Below are 19,634 nucleotides of genomic sequence, written 5' to 3'. Positions count from 1 at the left end.
ATTACCGTTACATTACAATAATTACATATTCCCCATTACTATTACGAAAGTTACCGTTGCATACAACGTTTACTTTTAAGCGTATGTATATATCTAGGGGAACGAGTTGTTTACTTGTTTTATTTACGATTTCAAATGTATTTAGAAGACACTAGAAGAAGAATAAGAGAAAAACGGGAGTTGATAATCTTATTAATAATTAATTGTATTCATTTCATACAATAACATCAATTATATTTCTTGAGGAGAAAGCAAGTCACAAAGATTTTTATTAGCTCCATGGGTTTAGGGTTTAAGAATTTTTCCAAAGTTTCTCTAACCCAATTCTTGTTATAAAACTGTAACTCTCTTCCAAATACCAAATAATAAATCTTTCTCAAGTTTAATTGTCGCCATGCACAAGTAACATCTTCAACTACACATACCCACAAATTTGAAAGATTTCTTTTTTGTTTATTTATATTTTAAAAAAAGAAGCCCATTGGCTCATGCACGTATTATCGAAGATAGTCTGTGGTGGGGTTTTGACCCAAAAAATACAAAAAGAGAAATAGTTTATGGTGCGGTGACATAGGCTGTAAGATTTTTCTTTCAAATCTATATCTTAACCAATACAAGAGTGAACAAGGCTCGGTACTAGCATCGCTGTAGCATCAACATAACCGGAACTCTCGACTCTGATTACACTTGAAATCATTGATACTTCACTTAAAACGATCTTCTTCTTGTTTCAAAATAGACCTACTCTGGGAAGCTAGTTCCTTCTCTAAGGTAAAGCCAATCAGTTGTGAATTCATTTTGTATATAGTAATAATTTTCAGTTACCAAGCTTTTTTTCTGGCACGACAGTGTTAAAGTTATAAGTTCCTTTAACCATTCAATTTCAAATCAAATACCAAATATTAAACAAATCTCTTGAACCATTCCAAACTCAGTTTGAATACATATCGGCAACAAAAGTAACCGAGCAAAGATTCAACCACTTCAATTTCATTCTTTTAATTATAAGATAGAAAAACTAATCCCAACAAAGGAAATTGAAACGAACTGTACATTATTTGAGTGATCACTATATTCTTTGTTTGTTCAAAGCTAAGACCATACTCCATAGGAGAACTCAAAATGCTCCACCAATTCAATCGCCTACATTTATATATATCTAGAATCAAATCAAATCCTCCAATTCTAACAAAAGCACTAGCATCGACGCATTCTCTTCCACTCCTTGCGATCGAGGAAGAATCCATATACTACATACCATATAGCTTGCATCGTCTAATGGCTTTAACTTTATTACTTTTTTCTTTAACAACTATATAGACCTTTCTAAAAATGTTTTGCTGAGTTCACTCTGTTGTCTGTTCGATCGAACGGAGCTCCCAGTTTCCTTCTCCATCAATCAGCCTTAGCTCCAAGGAATGGAATGGGATCAGAGCCGGCCGCTGCGGTTTATGAGAAAATTGATTAGATTCTGTTAAGAGCTCTGATGTGGTTTCATGGTAACGACTAAAGAGTGTATGGAAAAGAAACTTACTTGTGATGAGGTTATGAAAGTGACTCCCATGTCTCGTGCAACTCTATAGAGCTGTTCCTCAACATCAACACTCGTCGCACTGCAAATCAAAGAGCAGATTTATAATTACAAGGGAAGATGATTGTAAAAGTACAGGGATACTGCAGGAAAAGACTGATCATTTACTTTGTGCATTCATCAAGGACTCCAAACTTCGGCCTGTGAAAGAATAAACGTGCCTACAATACGAACCAAGTCAGATTATTCACCTGAATCATAAACTATATAAGTCTGGTGTTGCTCTACAAGAGACTTACCATGCCTAATCTCTGTTGCTCTCCAAGAGATAATATGTCTTCCCAATTGGTAGTAGCATCCCAACCACCTACGTCTCTTTCCAAGAGATAAACTAACCGAACATTCTCCAGAATGGTTTTCAAATGAGAATCCAGAATGCTTCCAGCTTCTGTTGAGCTCTCTCCTGTTACTCACACCAATATTCCACACATATGAGAGATAGGAAGATCAAATATCTTAACTTGTACTTCAATTCTTTTAGGGTGGTAACAGATAGATCATGTGATTTGAGAACCAACTAGACCTTTTGAAGTAAGTGAATTTTTGGACTTACCACTGGTGTACAACTTTGCTGCCCTTTTCTCTGCTTCTTCTTTAGATAGAGGGTATATAATTTGATCTCTCAGTGTCCCTAAACATGTATAAGGTCGCTGCGGGACAAAAAACATGCCATTCCCTGACCCAAGTTCTTTGATATCCAATGATGGTTTGGTAAGTCTTCCACATACAGTGGGCCAGATATCTCTAAGGACTCTAAATACTGAAGTCTTTCCACTACCATTTGGACCTGAAAATGTTGCTACTGTTAGCTTGGGGCTCATGCAATAAATTCAATGACAGAGATTAATTCACCAACCTGTGACGAGCAGGCTTTTCCCTGAAACTATTTCACACGACAACTTGCTAGCCATCAATTTCTGAGCAGGGGTAATGATATCCACCTCCGAAAAGGAAAGTAGATCTTGAGAATCCAAACGACTTGTTTGATTTTCTGAGGTAACACCTAAAATAGTTGGACATAACGAATATGATCAACTCAAGTACAGACATTAGGTAATGATGGAAAGAGTTCATGAAAAGATCACAATCTGAATAATGACTTCATATATGTTACATAAAGCACCAAGATTTTGCATCGCCTAGCCAAAGTGTGAACCTATATATGCTGTAGTACCTGACTGAGAAGCATCCAAAAACTCATCGAGCTCAAAAATTCTGTTAATACCACCAGAGAGCTCCAGGAACTTCTTGTGTAGTTCAAGAATATCGCCAAAAGCCATAAAGCTTTGGGAGACAACAGAAGCTAGATACCGCAATGCATGTGCCAATTCACCTGGTATCAAAAGCATCATGTAGAGGACATGTAAATACTTAACTGGCTCACGTTAATCAAGGAAGTGATTAACTACAATGAAGTGTGACAGATCTTCACCTTGAGTGGAGACAAGTGCTCTGTCTCCCTTGTGTTCTAGGGCATACAATAAACTCAATCCCCACGTCACATTATTGGGAAGTTGCTTTGTCACAAAATCATCAAGTATGCCATACAACCATTTCTTCCTCAAGAGCATGAGAGAATGATCCAGTAGGGCCCTGAATTTTTTGTCAACCATCTGCTCCATGGAGAGAAATAAAATAAGAGCAGATTCACCTATGAGACATGTTAAAGCTCACACAAGTGAAGCCACATTTGACATGAAAAGACCATCATCACATAAATGATAAAACAATTCCAAGTTCACTTCCGGTAGCTTTGATTCAAAAATAACTACCCAAAATCCAGCAGCTATAGCTAGGGCAATTAAGAAACTTACAGCCTTTTCTCGAGCTCCACCTCCAAAGAATGCAATAGATTCAGCATGAGTGTTCAGCCTCTCGTGCATAAACCTACATAAGCAGGAAGAAGTTGGTCTGATAGTCGCTATAACACAAATCATATGCAAACTGGAAGAAGCGTAAAAAACTTACCGAAACTTCCCTTCAAGCTGCTGTTCTTCACCGGCTAGATCACCGAAATCGGGAGCAACACGTCTCAGAAAACCAAGACCAAGTAACATATATGTGTAAAGTATGGCAACTCCCCTCTGACCAGTCAGTAACTTCATCCTCCAGGTGAACCTTCAATTTGTTTTTTTTTTGCATTATGATAATTCAAACCAAGAACCATGAAACAAATATTAGAAATCAATCCAACATAGCGTACGTACCAGAGAATGTCAACCGATGGCTTTACCATTCCAGTAAGAAGTCCAGACAAGTCAGCGGTTAACTTTTCCAGGTCACGAGTGAGTCTCTGGTCCGCATCAATACTATTGCCTGACATGTGGAAAACCTGAATAGATATGAACCCAATGAGATCTTTAGTGTCTCTAGCCATGCGACATCAACTTACAAGAAACATATAAACAGACAGAAGCATAGAACAATCACAAATCAATATAAATTTAAATTGGTATGGATCTTTCAGAATCTCTGCATATTTCTTATAAGTGCAAATAACGCATCATGCTTTCTTTTAGGTCAAGTTGCACTGAATAACACAAGTTCATGCTTCATAATCATCATTCACAATGCATGAAAAAAGCATAATCGTGAATTGACCTTGTAAAACGCATTATTTCTCAAATAGTTCCTTAGCAGATGTTGAGTCAAACGAATCCTCCACCCTAACGCTAGCCTTTGCGTTAAATGCCTGAAGAGTGTAACAAAAAGAGTTATGTGAAACCATATTAGCGAGGTGTTTAATAAATATAACTAATAAGCTACTTTAAATTAGTTCAATAACTTGCTTTTTTATCAACATGCAAGAAATGAAAACAACATAATTCATTGAGCAATTTAGTAAGTCGTGACAAGGTGATCATAGCGGGTGGGACTTCGAAACACTAAAAATGCATAAAAAGGAAAGATTACCTTAGTGAAGGAGCAATTATAGAAGATGCACCACTTTGGAGAACACTCAAACCAATCAAACGAACAAAGGCTGCCTTATCTTGCTCCAAGACATACTTCACAGTGGTCCCTGCAAAAATCATGGTTGCTTGTTAGAAAAGGAACCCTATCAATAAAACTGATCAAGTAACAATATGGAGTATGTTTACCATTCAAAGAGGCTATTCGGTCAGAGATCAGCGTTCTTGAGACGACAAGGCAAGCAACAGCAAGCAGTTGAGCTCCTTGCTTGTCAAATATAGTGGGTATCTGAAATGTAACAATGAAGTGGTCAGTTATTTTGAGAAGTATAATATCAATATTAGCATCAGCGCAGGACGAATAAGTTAGCCAAGTGGAAATGCAAAACAAAAGGTGGGGTTTCCAAGGAAGCTAAAGAAATGCACTGAAATGCCAAGCTGAGGAGAATGGAAGAGAAAAAGGTGGATATATGAATGCAGCTGCAAAAAGCATGTGTATTGATATCTAAGTTAAGAATGATTGGTACAGCTATCTACAATAAAATTCACACTAGTAACTCAAGCTCACCAACACGTTTAACATTGCAGCTACTCTTGATGGTAAAGCCCTTTGGGATGTTTGAGGTTGAGGAAAACGAGGCAACACTACACTTTTATCTACAACAGGTGATCTTGCAATTAACTGTGTCTGGTACGACTGAGCCTTTGAATTAGTAGCAGATTCCTACAAAGCACCGAGTAACCAGGTTAGAACCATCGTCAACGAAAATTATAATAAACAAATAAAACTTCGGCTGAGACCTTTCTAGCTGCAGCAAACGCTCGTTGAACAACCATCGCATCATTTTGCCGATCTGTATCTGAACTTTTCACTGAATCAATTTCAGCATCCGTCAGAAGGGCAGAGTCATCCCTGAAGGTTTAGTCATTTTAATAAGTAAATAAAAATAAACTTTAATAATTCTCACAAACATGGCTAAGAAACAATCCCAACCTCTTGTAATGAACACTCCATCCTCCTTCACCGTCTAATGACAGAACAACATCATGGAATGCAACAAGCGCTGGACGATGGGAGATTGTTATGCAAGAAGTTCCCATAGCTCGAACCTTAGCGGCAAAGCGTTCTTCCATATCAGTTGTGACAGCACTTGTGCATTCATCTAGAATTGCAAATTTGGGTTTGTGGTAGAATAGTCTGGCCATACCCAATCTCTGTTGCTCTCCAAGAGATAATTCATCACCCCAATTAACCTCTTTTTCAGGTTGGTAGCGATCCAATAAATATTCTAGATCAACCTACAAGCAAAAGTCCACAAAAATAAGCGTAACATACAAAACACTAACTTAAACCATCCTAGTATAGAATAGAGAAACAAGGATACTGACATTTTTCAATAGCTCCACCATTCCAATCTCAGTGAGCAGTTCACTCTCTTGGCCAGAAGTAAGAGGATATATTAACTGGTCACGAAGTGTTCCTACTGCCATATAAGGCCGTTGCGGCACATAGAAGATCTCCTTGTTAAGATCAGAACCAACTCCTGGCTTCACAATATGTCCAGACACCAGGGGCCATAGACCTCCTAATACTCGGAAAAGGGAACTCTTGCCACTTCCATTAGGACCTACGATACATATTGTTGAGCAAATAATGATATATCAGGTAAGCAGAAATCAAAATTTCGAATCTAGATGTTATTGCTTAATCAATATAACATAAAATGAAAACCCAGAAAGCCAAAAATAGTCCAGTAAATCAACCCCAGAAGATGATGTGTTGCCAGCATTCCACTAACACCCTAGTCGTTGAGCTGGATATGAATGGTTCGTCAATAACTAGGCATACCAAATCTAATTTTGACAAGTTTATAGTGCTATCCCTTCCAGAATACAAGAAGAATTAATTCTTTCAGAATAGTATTTCAAATTCACATTCCCATTTTTTTGCACTTCATAAGGACAACAAGGGGTACTGAGATTTTCATCTTTGCTACTCATCTCAAGGACCATAGAACTAAACAGTAGTGGTATACGCTTTACTGTGCAAAAAAAAAAAGCAATGAAAAGGGAAATTGATAGTCATATTATGTTCTAGATATAAAGCGTTCACCTGTAATCAGAAGATTAGACCCTTGCTCAACTCGAAGGGTGAGATCCTCCACCAAAACATTTCCGGTTGGAGTAACAACCTAGAGTGTGTTAAGAAACATTAAGAACACGACATTTTGGAAAGGATTACAGTAACATGAATCTATTCCAACTACCTTGACATCGGAAAACTCTACATAATTAGCTTCACTTAGATAATTTCTGCTTCTATTTCTCTGGAAAGACGATTTATCATCACCACTGAGTTCTCTTGAGACAGCCATCAACTCATGGATTCGGTCAGCATAACCACTGCCGGAAGCAACAACATTCCAATAATTAGAAACAGCTAAACAGTATTCACCATTTAAGCGTCTGACATGAGATCCAACATAAAGCATTACCTGAGTCGGTTGAGCCGCCTGGAACTTATAGAAAGTGTTCCCAACGCCTGAAAGAGAGATATAATGACACTAGTGTGATATCTTATATTGCTAAGCATCTCAGCTCTTCCTAAGGTCGAGTCGTCAGGTCTTAGATGCCCAGAGAAGAATGGTTCGATAATCAGAATAACTGCAACTGTGGCCCCAAGATACTTCAGCAGAAAATCTTGGATCATACCAAACCACCAGTGATCATGAAGCACGTGACTCATATGGCTAACAAGATTCTTGAACTTTTGTTGTATATGAGATTCTTCCCTGGTTTCCCCACCATAGAATGCTATGCTTTCCGAATGAGTCCTTAAGCGTGAATGAAGTTGCCGGTACTCTCCTTCTAACTGCTGTTCCTTGGACATCAATTTCCCAAAAGAAGGAGAAAAGTTTCTTATCGCCGTCCCAGCCCCCAGTACATAGGCCTACACAACAATTGTATAGGTTAGTTTATAGATACCAGACCGAAAGAATTGTACTGTGAACGGATACAAGGAAAAGCAGCATAAATGGCCCAACATAAGGTCAATCTTGAAGTATAGAAGATTAAACATGAATCACCAGTATCCAGAAGATGTATTTTGGACTAGCATATGAACACAGGCGCCATGCATACAAAATTCCATCAGTAACCGCCGTCAAATCATCCAGTATAAGATCGCTCAACTCTGAGGAGAATCTTGGTACATCGCTGGCAATTCTTTGTTCAGGGTGCGTAATCCGACCATCCACGTGTGATATTTTGTAATATACCATATTCTGAAAACAACAATTAAAACTGAGTGAAGAGATATCCAGCAGTCTGAAGTATACTCGATACTCTCACTAGTCAAAAACACTCGTATCTAAAGAAATAGTAAACAATTGAATGGCAGAAGAGATGGCAGTTGCTACCTCAAAATAGTGTGAATGGATAATCTTGGTCAATATCTTTCTGAATCGCAAACTCAATGCCCCAGTTATGTACTTTGAAGTAGAGTGCAATGTTGATAGCATGAAACACAACATAATATTCTCGGAGATGAGCCGTAGAAACAGTGGCGCACGCCTTAAGAAAGCAGCACGGAAAAGGAAACCTTGCACTTTTGCCAATCTATTGCTCAAAGCTGTTCTGAAAACCTACAAGTTATAGAATAACAGATTGGAAAGAGTACTAGTCCCGCATAAGTAAGAGAAGTAACCAGACTTTTCCCGACTATTGGCCGTAAAGTTAGATTGGTGTTTCTTTCAGCTAAAAAGAGAGACACCCGGTATTCCATAACAATAAAGCAACGGTTCGCAATTGTGAATTTCCATGAATATCTACAGGACTTTGCAACAGCACGAGATCAAACTTAAACAACCAGACAGAAAATCTATCTGACTTGGGCAAAAACATAAAACAAAAGTAAAAACTTATTAATTAAGAGGAAATGCATACCACGGTGGCGACTAGTGCCAAAAGATCCCTGGCACCCATTTTTCCCATCTGAGAGAGAAGAATAGCAGTCAGAACCTGAAGAGACTTCAATCCTCCTCCTTTCTTCTTTTTCGTGGTTATCTTTGCATTTTGATCAGTTGCAGTCAGCTTTTCCAAAGTCTCATCATCATCACTCTGACCATTGCAAAGACGCGAAGAATCAGGCCTCCGGGAAGCGACCCTTGATTTCAGGTAAACAGCAGTTCCACCAGCAGCTACAATCCCAGCCGCAAGCAGTATAGATTTCCTAAAGAATGAAACAGAGAAAGATGAAATCTGAGCCCAAACGAACAAAAAAAACTTCCATCTAGAATACAATGAAGAGCAAGGAAATGGTTACCGTCTTGACGCTACAAGACCCCGACCCCGCTCAGTTAACTGCAATAGTTGAAGTGAAGGCATGGCCTGGAATTGAGTATATTTTCCAACCAACGATTAATCAGAACCAAAACTGGTTTCTTCTTGACAACAAGTGTCCAAAACACCTGAAGTAATACCAAAACTCCAAGGTTATGAATATTAGAACAACCAAATTATAACAAATCTAAAGCAAAGAAAAAAAACGTGTAACCGTTGAAATTAATGCAAAAAATGTGAATTACGCCTAAAGTAAGATTCTCACACTTTTGGATCAAGAAGAAAAACAATGAAAATGATTCATGTATAGTAACACGCGTAATTAGAATCCTAACACAGACAAAAATTGTTTAACAACCCAGCAAATTTGATCCTGATTACATACATAAGAAAGCGCAAAATCTAGATTCGTAAATCAAAAAACAAAACAAACCGATAAAAGCTTAGACAATTGCAAAAAAGCTTATGCAATTAAACAAATCCATGACGAATTACCTCAGCATGAGAGATTCGACCAAGGAGTGTCTCCGGGAGGGATAAACGAAACAGAAGCTAAATATAAAAAAAAAACTCGAGAAATCGGAAATCGTAACAACAACAACAACCACTTAGCTAGAATTCTAGACCATGTGAATCTCAACGCCGAGGAAATTAATTCCGACTACGCCACCAACGGCAACGAGACGTACTAGTCCACCGTGACGGAACTCCCCCAAATCGAGAGATAGAGATAGAGAGAGAGAGAGAGAACGAGAGAAAGTGAGAGCCGAAACTTGGGAAGAGGAGAAGATGATGACGCTTATTTTACACGTGCGAACATATTCACTCGTGCCATTTTTTACTTTTCTTCTATTTTTATACCATCTTCTTGTCTAGTACTAATTGATTTCGTTACGAATGCTATCAGATATTTTTACCTTATTTTTTAGATTTTTTACTCAGGTAACTCTAGCCACCGTTTCATTCTCGTTAAAAAAAATGTTAACGCTGTACTGTAAAAATAAATAAAATATCTTAGCCTAGTTGGTAATGTATCAAACTATCAATTGTTTCTTTTTTCTTATTAAAAAACTTGGTACTAAAACCATGTATAGACAGATTTATTTCCTTTATGTATAATTTGAATACAAATAGTACTATGTATAGAAGTGTCGAGTCCTATGGACATACACTGCTATCCTTCCATTGGTAAGTTTGTTTTTTCTAATTGAGGAAATTGTGATTGGTCTGTAAACTTAAATATATGATAGACATATTAGCAATAAAATCATGGATTGTTATTTCATGTTTGGAAAAAAAGTTGAAATTCAAACACGATAATATACAAGGACATTTGAAATTTGCACGAATTATTGAGTCATCAGATATGTGAAATAAAATGGTTGTTAAAGATTGTTCACTAAAAGAGTTTAATTTGGTAAAGTTAAAAGTCAATACTTTTCACAAATTGATATTTAAGGTGTGAATTTTGTGAAGTGGGAAAAGTGCAAATTGTACACCGCATGATTGAAGCACACAAATCAATGTTGTGATACTGTGATGTCTTCCTACTTTGTTTCTGATAAGTACATATTACATCACTCCTTTCGCCCAACACAATCCGTATACTAAACCAAAATGGGCCTTAACTTGATTGAAACCCAATACAAAAAAATGTTATGGGCATTTTTGTTCACGGGTCTTTAAACTGGTTGATCTGGTGAATTATCACAGCACACAATAAATTTAGGAATTCACAATTGAATAATGTACATGTGATACCAAAAGTTGAATGAAACGTTTTTATACAAGTGCCGAGTTTCTAAGTGACAAGATTGACAAAATAAGTAGGCTATTTATGACATTTGGGCATTGCCTACATTTAGAAACTTTTTCCTCGATTTTTTTATTTGGCTAATTGTGCTTATAAATTTCTATCGTCGTGATAGTTGTGCATGTAATTTCTATGATTTGACAAAAAAAAAAAATAATAATAAAATTGTAAAATAGATTCAAAGTTGGAGGAACTCTATTTTCAGTTTCATAATACACACGTCACGTCATAAAGTTAAAACAACATTCCGGCACAATATGAGGTGAGGTGATGGGCCTTGAGAAATGAGTGGCCCATACAACAACACGTTAGGACACAAAAGCCCCATTTTTCTCACCATACGCCCCACACTCAATCGCCAATCCACCGACACAAGTCAATAAAACACTACAGCACCCAGTTCCGTCGGTAACTCCTTCAATGACCGAAATGCCCCATCCTCACGAAAGTCGTCGACTCTACGATTCCGTAGACCCCACCTTATTTAATTTTTGACTTCTCATATTTTTTTTATTTCAAACAGAAACATTTAATTTTCGCGGTTATCAAGAAAAACATTTAATTAATTCATTCTTCTCGCCGTCCACATTTCACAACATATTTGTAATTTTTACAAAGAAAAAAAAGAGACAATTATAATGAGATTATGAAATTTTATTCCACATTTATCGATTTATTATAAATACAATTGAAGTTTTTAAAAAAAGTTTCCAACCATCCACCAGTAATTGTTCTTTCTATTGCATTTCTCAGCTAAAATTTTGCCGAATTTTTCAAAATTTAAAATATAAAAATACAAAGATAGAGAAGAATAAAATAAAGAAAATTTCAATTTTTCTTCCCTTCGTCACCGCCTTCTTCCAAGTACTCTTTCTTCCTCCTCTCAGCATTAGATAACAGACAAATCAAAAGGAAACACGTGGCATACACACCGTGTATCTTCCAGTTCGTCTTCGGAGGCTGACGAAGCACCACCCTATGAAACACCGCCACGTAATAATGCAGACCTACAGCAAAGCCCACAAAGGTCTGCGCCAAGCCCAATACCTTAAGGCCCAAACCACAATCCGTGGAGAAGACGAGAACGAGGTACATGAGAAGAAGCAAGAGGTAGAAGACGTAGCCTAGGGTTTGCAGGATCTGCAAGCAAACGTATGTTGAGCTCGATGTTGCGTAGAGAAACTTGAGTGGTTCGATTCCGGTGACGAGCGATGAGAGGCATAGGATTGAGAAGTAGATCGAGAGGTAGATTTGGATGAAGATTAGGATCTTCTGGAGTGAGAAATAAGCTTTGAATCTGTTGAAAATGAGTGAGACTAAGAGTAGAGGGACGAGGATGAAGACGAAAGAGACTACGGAAGCTATGGTTGGTGCGTATTTGTTGCCGAAATAGGGTTTGAAGTTTTTGGTGATCTGTTTGTTGGCTTTGTTGATGTAGTTTTTGGATGTTGTTGAGATTCGCTCTAGGTCTGGGATTAGGGATCTTTGGAATCTTGTTGGTAGATCTCTGAATTCGCTTACGAAATCTTCGTCTTCTTCGTCGTCTAGCCAGAATGGTTTGATTTCTTTCTCGGATTGTTTCGATTTGGTCACTGGTTTTGAGGAGGGTTGTGATTTCTTCTCTGATGGAGGTGAAGAAAGTTTGGAACTTGGGGGTTTTATGGTGGTTTTGTTTTTGGATGAGCTTGATTTGGACAGATCTGCTGATTTCTTGATCGAAGAAGTAGAATTTGTGGATTTTGTTCCGGAATTGAGCTTCTTGAGCTCAGAGCTGGTCTTGGTTGTGTTAGAAGAAGATTTTGTGGAGTTAAGTTTGTGAGACGTACCCATGGTGGTGGTCTTGGCGAGTTTAGTTTGGTTCTTGGTGGAAGAAGAAGAAGAGATGGGTTTAAGGAGCTTGGTTTGATTCTTCTTAGTACCAGATGATGATGATGATGATGAAACAGAATCAGTAAGAAGCTTCTTCTTCTTAGGAGGAGGAGGAAGATTGGTTTCATCATCATCACCAGTTGAATCCAGATCTTTCACCAACAATCTTCTCACTCGGAAATGAGGATCTATTCGTTGTAGCTCATGATCATCAACTGATGAGGCAAAGAAAGAAGAAGAAGAGAATAGGAAGAGACTGGAATAGAGCAACAACAAGAGTACCTTTCTAAAACACAAGTACTTGAGTGGAGACATTACTTTGCTCTGAAACCTAGGAATCCCCTCACTGTTTCAGACAGATCTAGCGAACAGAGATCGCAAGCTTGTCAATATATAGGAAAAGAGAAAGAGAGAGAGAGAGAAGCATTAGTGACAGTGTGCATATGTGTTTATATATGAGTGTTTGTGTGTGTGTGAACGATAAGAGAGAAGATGGAGACCAGAGAATTTACTAATTCAGTCCCTTTGATAATATCAATGTACTTACTACTGTTTAACCGCACCGTCATGTTGCAGATTCTCTGCTACTTGTCTAATTTTTTATATGATTCTGCATTTTTTTGTATTTATGTGATTGTTTGTATTTGGTAGGTGATAAGTAAAAAAAAAATGAATTGTTGGAAAGTTTCATTGTACGTGAGTAGTAGTAAAAAAACAATAGCAATCATTTGCGAGATCTAAAATTAGAAAAGTCGTTTTCTTATAAATAAATATAGAAGAGACATTTTTGTGTATGTGTAACTAAATTTTCATACGCTATTATTATGTGAAAAAACAAAAGGAATTTAAGCATAACTACTCCCACAACTTCTATCTGATTTGGTTTAATGGTGATCCCATTGTCGAGAGACAAAAGGCTATCTTTCCACTTAAAATATTACAACTATATATTTAGTTTGATTTCTAGATTAATATTGTATCTAGTTTTGTATGTGCAGCTACCATATTGAATAAGTACATTGATCCGATAACGACCTCGTTAAAATGGGAGTCTATTCAATCGAATGATCTAATCATCTAAAATGGTATTTGTCACTTCTGTTTAATACTAATAATTTGTCTCTATTTTTACGTGTTTAGCGAATCTATAGTATGAATGTATGATAATGCAAACTACTCGTAAATTAAATAAATACAAACATGAAAAAGGAAATAAAGAAAAAGGATAAGAATTTAATGCAAAAGTGAGAAAGTTGAGATCACAGATCACTCACATGGAGGACCAAAAACGACACTTTTTTTTTGCTTTCTTTTCTGTTCTTTCTCAACGCGCTTTCATTGTTTTTGCTCATGTGCTTAGTAAATACGAATAAATCTATTTGTATCCTCGCGTAATTTAATAATTATACGTTTATTAATAACTGACTAGTTGCAAGTTCGTTAATAATATGACTAATTGTATGTTTGTAAACACTATATATATATATATATACAGATTACTTCAATGTGTTAATTGTATGTTTGTAAACTATACTTAGTGATGATTATGCACTTAACAGTAACTTGAGTATTGTGGAGATACTCACATGGCCCGTATTAACTCGACTTTGACGAATGTGTTGAATAATGAAAAAATATATTGCTTGTATCCCACTCATATGTAGTGCTGCAAGTATATTCAAGTTTATGGTTATATATGTATTTTGCTTGGAGACTCGATTAATTACCCAAATTATCAAATACTGCAAGACTTAAGAATTGTAATACCAAAAAAGTTTAATTTATAACACGTAATTCTCTAATGAGTCGCTGTCTTTTTGTTTGGGCACTTAACACTTTCTCCCCCATGTATCCCAAGTCAACGATCAACGACTTTTGACTCCACCACTTTTTGACTAATGGGTTTAGTAAAAAAGTGAAAGTCATGTCAAGTTAATAGTGCGATATAAACTGACAAATAATTAGGACATTTGTAGATAGACATTTCATATAATACAATGATCATAGTATAACTATGAAAGAAATGTAATTAATCGATTGGTAAAGTAGCTTTTTATCAAAAAATAATACTACTAGTAAATGAAAATCTGATTCTTTGACCAAGGTCTTTGATCTAAAATACAGTGTATACAAAAGTGGGAACAAATCCCAAAATGTGAATATGGACTTTGGACTCAGGGGTGATAATAATTGACTTTTTTTTGGGTCACAATATTGAATACTTGATGTAACCTATACTTACGTATTGCGAATTAATATATATTTTTTCTTTTTGTTTAAAATATATATTTTTATTCTTATATGGTTAAATAGCCTGACACTTAAAAAAAACTGGTAGTCTGCATGACATTAATTTTCTTGTCCGCTAAATCGCTGGATCCTATGTAAAAATATCAAATATCTATAAGAAAAGATAAAATTTATGTATTTAAAAATAAAATTTACTTTTGAATATATAAATCATGTGAATTACTTTTTGGTGAGAAGGACCATGTGCTAAGCATGTGCTAGAAACTGAAATGGGCTCAAATTGAGTCCATTAGTAAAAGCACATTTAAAACCCTTCAACCTGTCCCCAGTCCAAATCACAACAAGTTTTCTTAACGTAGGTAGACCAAACCATTGCTAAATTTGTGACACATAAATTATAGCAAAATATCCACATTGTTTTCTAACATAACATACATTAATTGAAAATTTTGTCTCAATGATTAAACAATGAATGTTTTCTATTCGAATTTGATTAAAGAATATAATCAGTGTTTAGCCAGATCACATGATAGAAGAAGGTAAATTAGAAACTTATTACACTAAAACCTCTATAAATTAATAATGTTGGGACTACAAAATATTATTAACTTACAGAGGTTTTAACTTATCGATAAATTAATAAATATTAATTTATAGAGAGAATTTCCTATTTTAATAACTTTTTTAAAAAAATATACAATTTATTTATTATAGAAAATATCTTTCTAGAATCAGTTACAAGTAAAAGATAGTATCATGTACAGAAACAACACCAAAATTTTTTGATACAGTAAAATATTAGAACTAAATTTCAAATAAAAATAAATACAAATTTAAGTAAAAGAATATTAGAAATATATTTCAAAGAACTTTTTTACTTATAAATATATAATGTATATATTTAGTTGATACAATTATGTAATTATTATTCTTAAGGCAAGTGAGTTGGGAGATAAAGTGTCTTCGTTACCTAAAGGTAAAACTCCGTCACTTTTATTGCCTTCAATTCCTTATATTCGTGGAAAGAATTGGCCGATCATTCCTAATTAAGCAGCAACAGGCAACAGCGTTAGTGGATATGGTTGACGATTGTTGTTTTTTTTCTTCTTGTTTTTGACATCACTCTACGCTCTGTTTTACACTATGATGCTCTGTTTGATTGTTTTCTTTAATTGGTGAGTTTCAATTTAGACAATTTTCTAATCTTTTTTTTTTTACTATGAAAAATGAAAATTATATAGTAGATCCAGCAAAGTCAAAACTTATTGAATTATTGATGTTTAAATATCATCAATTGTTTTCAATCTATAAATTTGAGAATAGAGTAGTAGTAATCTTTTAATTCTTTAGTGTAACTTTTTTTTTCTGTTGTCAATTTTCTATATATTTGGCTTTTTCTTTGTTTCTATTAGTTTATAAGAAAACTAAAATTAGTGTATTTTATTTATTAATTTATAATGTGTATATATATCTATTTACAAATACCAATTGACGTCCAAAATTACTATTTAATATTCTGAATAGAATTTTTACTAAACACATAACATTCTTTCTGACCAAAAAAAATAATAATTCTTCTTTGAAACTTTGAATCTTTTTTTTTAATAATAAAATATTAATAAGAAATGAACAAAGCACGAAAATTATAGACACAAATACAACAAGTACAGAAGCTTATAAATATGAGAAATTCCTAAAAATAGCACTAAAACAAGGGAATAGAATATTATAGTATCTAGTGTTAGTGTGTTCATGTCCTAGTCTTTTAACTCAATAGAAGTATTGAAAGATTAAATATTCAATGATTGTTTTTTTGTTTCTTTTTGTTTGAAGAACTCATTGATTGGTTTTACTTTTACTGTTTTACATAAGACCAGAAACAAATAAAGTGATCATATGATTCAGTTAACAAATTGAATGTGAATTATCCACAATCTGTCCCCGGTCCAATCACAACGAGTTTTCATAACGTAGGTAAACCAAACCATTGCTAAATTTGTGACACATAAATTATAGCAAAATATCCACCTTGTTATCTAACATTACTTACATTAAATAAAACAGGTGTCTCATTGGCTAAAAAAAAAACAGGTGTCTCAATGATTAAACAATGAATATTTTCTACTCGAATTTGATTAAACAATATAATCAGCGTTTAGTCTGACCACATCCCATTATAGAAGAAGGTAAACTAGAAACCTTATCAATCCCAGACTCGAACACAATCCCCATTCCCATGAAAAAATGCGATTCAATGTGGCAGTGAAACGACCAAACGCCAGGATTATCCGCTCTAAAACGCAACGCCGTCCAGCCAAACGGTTGAACCGCAACCGTGTTTTTCTTTATCGGGTCGACCCGGTTATACCTTTTCGGATCCTCCGACTCATTAAACTTTCCTTCTCCGTACCCAAGCACCCAAAAATCATGACCGTGTAAATGCCACGGGTGCGTTTCACTGTTGTTTGCGTTCATTGTATTCGCGTTTTGTAAAATCACGTCCACGGTTGAATTGAATCTCAATCTGTAGATTCCATCGCTCGTCGTCGCGTTAGCGTTAAGGGGTTTCGCGAATATGTCGTAATTTCGAGAATCGTAGTTCTCCGGTGCCGTGAAACGCCAGTCAAACGCGTTTGTGAGGTTTTGCTTTAACGCGATTAGGTACGGCGTTTTAGGGTGGTGATAGGAAACGTTGTTGACCGACCAACGTCTGTATCCGTTGACTTCGTTTTGTGTATTCAGAAGCACAATGACTTTGTCAGAATTCTCCGGCAGCGCGTGAATGAATCCTCGACGCGCCTTGATTGCTAGGCTTTGTGCAAGACGGGAGCGCGTGTCGTTCCATTCCGGTACGATATTGGATGATTCCGACGTGGGAGGACGCCGTCGTGGGTGGTTCGGGTAGTAGTTGAGTACAGCGGTTGCCGGTGGAGTTGTCGCCGGACGGCTAACTATGCTTGAGGTGATCCAATAGTTTCGTCGAGGGTTTTGATCTGCCTTGAGAAGTACGGAATAAGTTTCGCCGGAGTATACAAAGAGATTCTTCACCGTGAATGGTTCTACGTAGTGTCCGTCTGCTTCAACAACTGTCAAATTATGTCCCTGTTGTTTAATTTAACCCATCTTCCATTAGAATACGAAAAAGAAAGAAACAGAGAAGACAATGAAAATGATTGGCTTGATTCTCAAGCTAAGTACCTCGATTTGGAAACTGAGAGCAGAGAGAGCCGTCAAGCTACCTATTCGAAGCCTGTATGTCTTTCCGGGAATCACCGTAAGAATAAAACGCGAACAATCAGCGTTTGAGACGTTACATACTCCAGACACTAAGCTTGGAGGAGTGGTTAGGTTGTTTGAGCAGTTGAATCTTCCTCTTCCTTGTATCATAAGCGACTGATAATATATCCAAATAAGAATCATCCATAAACATAAAATTTGATCGATCAAACAAGAATCTGACTTTTGAGTGATGGAAAAAAGAACTCACTTGTGGCTCACCGACCCACTTGAAGGGTATGGATGCTAAACCGGTGGCTTTCTCTGACATACTTTTGTGATACCAATCAGTTAACAAAAAGTTCCGGTCATAATCGTATGTAAACGGTTCGGGCTCTGTGGCCGGAGGAGAAACTTGAATCATTCCGATTAATCCAGACTCTCTCTGCATCCCATAGTGTGAATGATACATGTATGTACCAGGCTACAAACAAATTTCAAAACTTAACATAAAAACATAAAGAAAGATTGAAACTTTAATGTGAGTTTTATAACTCTTTACCCTATCAACGACAAATTGGTAAATGAAGACTTCTCCAGGAAGAATTGGACATTGAGTAACACCTTCTACTCCATCGAACCATGGAGTCCCAATCTGAAACATATATAAATCAATCTTTTTCAGTCATTCACCGAGTGCTTACGAGGATGTTTACGTACCTGTCGGATTCCATGCCAATGGACAGCGACATTTTCAGTCATGAAGCTATTCTTGAGCTCGACAACGATGGTGTCACCTTGTTGAGCTTTAATGGTGGGACCTGGAAACTTACCATTGATTGTGATTACTAGCTTCTCGAAACAATCCGGTGACTTGAACTCGTACTTCACTTCCCATTTGAATCTCCGGATCTTTCCCTGACAGAGGACGGAAGAAAAAAACAGGGCAATGAAACAGAGGACCATAAGATTGAAGACATGGACTGTGTCTGATGATCTCTTCGGTCTCATCATTTTTCCAATCGTGTCTCCAAGAATCAAAGAAGATAAGAAGCTGAGATTTCAATATATAGTTCGAGATTAATCAATTCATATATACATAACGATAGATCATTGCATGTCATGTGTTTACAGATAACTCATTTGTCTTTTGGAGAAAAACTGGAGAGAAAACGCGTTTCACTTTTCTACGATTTAGTGATAATTTCTAATAATAATACATCGACTTTTATTAGCAAAGTAAAATTGTAGTATATGATTCTGTGTACCTCATGTGTTTTGTAAGTCATAAAAGTCAAGTATGTTCGATGCTTCTACACTGCTTTTCCTTTTTCCGTAGTAAAACCACATTATATTTTGATGTTTGATTGTAAGATTTTTAAAGCCTAAACTATTGTTAAAACAAAATACTTAATCAAATCATTAAATGAATAATAGGTTTTACGGTTTGAACTAGCTAGTTAGTCACTCATTTCATTTTTTAAAAATCTCGAATTTAAATACCTACAATAGAAAATTGAATAATTTACATGTTCATACCCCTTATCCGAAAAAAATATGGGGTTAGGTCTGAAATTCTTTAGTTAATTAAAAAGACTTACTTATTGCAGTACATTCCACATAGACTTTTAATTTGGTCAAG

At 36.0% G+C, this 19,634-nt stretch overlaps 3 protein-coding genes, 2 long non-coding RNA genes and 1 other non-coding gene across 12 annotated transcripts; 3 read left to right on the top strand and 3 right to left on the bottom strand.

Moving 5' to 3' along the window:
- Positions 1-842: 842 nt before the first annotated feature.
- On the bottom strand, positions 843-9,675 carry ABCD1 (peroxisomal ABC transporter 1). 4 transcript variants are annotated; one of them, NM_001204043.2, is made up of 26 exons: positions 9,340-9,675; positions 8,828-8,972; positions 8,449-8,734; positions 7,923-8,147; positions 7,590-7,787; positions 6,999-7,453; positions 6,771-6,906; positions 6,617-6,695; positions 5,893-6,131; positions 5,498-5,802; positions 5,305-5,416; positions 5,072-5,227; positions 4,693-4,792; positions 4,505-4,613; positions 4,193-4,283; positions 3,799-3,923; positions 3,560-3,709; positions 3,361-3,478; positions 3,024-3,204; positions 2,766-2,924; positions 2,448-2,594; positions 2,145-2,378; positions 1,831-1,994; positions 1,700-1,752; positions 1,535-1,613; positions 843-1,442 (listed from the first exon to the last, which is right to left on the bottom strand). In NM_001204043.2, the coding sequence occupies exons 2-26, from the start codon at positions 8,887-8,889 to the stop codon at positions 1,347-1,349; spliced, it is 4,059 nt and encodes a 1,352-aa protein (NP_001190972.1). In that variant the 5' UTR covers positions 8,890-8,972; positions 9,340-9,675; the 3' UTR covers positions 843-1,346. The 4 variants fall into 4 exon arrangements, with proteins under 4 accessions (NP_001190972.1, NP_001328232.1, NP_568072.1 ...); NM_120148.3 differs by having other exon boundaries at positions 903-1,442; positions 3,406-3,478; positions 9,340-9,662; NM_001204044.1 differs by having other exon boundaries at positions 976-1,442; positions 3,024-3,207; positions 3,406-3,478; positions 9,340-9,672.
- A 118-nt stretch (positions 9,676-9,793) lies between these two features.
- AT4G09935 lies at positions 9,794-10,036 on the top strand. Its single transcript, NR_142316.1, has one exon. It is a non-coding gene; the product is annotated as an other RNA (long non-coding RNA).
- A 1,123-nt stretch (positions 10,037-11,159) lies between these two features.
- AT4G39840 (cell wall integrity/stress response component-like protein) lies at positions 11,160-13,208 on the bottom strand. The gene has a single exon (NM_120147.3): positions 11,295-13,208. The coding sequence runs from the start codon at positions 12,839-12,841 to the stop codon at positions 11,486-11,488; it is 1,356 nt and encodes a 451-aa protein (NP_195694.1). The 5' UTR covers positions 12,842-13,208; the 3' UTR covers positions 11,295-11,485.
- On the top strand, positions 11,239-13,315 carry AT4G39838. Its single transcript, NR_142415.1, has one exon. It is a non-coding gene; the product is annotated as an other RNA (long non-coding RNA).
- On the top strand, positions 12,578-12,671 carry MIR5658. The gene has a single exon (NR_142315.1). It is a non-coding gene; the product is annotated as a microRNA ath-MIR5658 precursor (primary transcript).
- A 3,450-nt stretch (positions 13,316-16,765) lies between the features above and the next one.
- AT4G39830 (Cupredoxin superfamily protein) lies at positions 16,766-19,219 on the bottom strand. Of its 4 annotated transcripts, none has more exons than NM_120146.4 (5): positions 18,713-19,219; positions 18,555-18,647; positions 18,264-18,476; positions 17,975-18,169; positions 16,766-17,878 (listed from the first exon to the last, which is right to left on the bottom strand). In NM_120146.4, the coding sequence occupies exons 1-5, from the start codon at positions 19,004-19,006 to the stop codon at positions 16,925-16,927; spliced, it is 1,749 nt and encodes a 582-aa protein (NP_195693.1). In that variant the 5' UTR covers positions 19,007-19,219; the 3' UTR covers positions 16,766-16,924. The 4 variants fall into 4 exon arrangements, with proteins under 4 accessions (NP_195693.1, NP_001328441.1, NP_001328440.1 ...); NM_001342556.1 differs by having other exon boundaries at positions 18,826-19,219; NM_001342555.1 differs by having other exon boundaries at positions 18,555-19,219.
- Between the last annotated feature and the right edge of the window lie 415 nt (positions 19,220-19,634).

Source organism: Arabidopsis thaliana, chromosome 4, assembly GCF_000001735.4.
Source record: "Arabidopsis thaliana chromosome 4, partial sequence".
Taxonomy (NCBI): Eukaryota; Viridiplantae; Streptophyta; class Magnoliopsida; order Brassicales; family Brassicaceae; genus Arabidopsis; species Arabidopsis thaliana.
The sequence above is the reverse complement of the archived record's forward strand: the minus strand, read 5'-3'. Positions and strand labels throughout refer to the sequence as shown.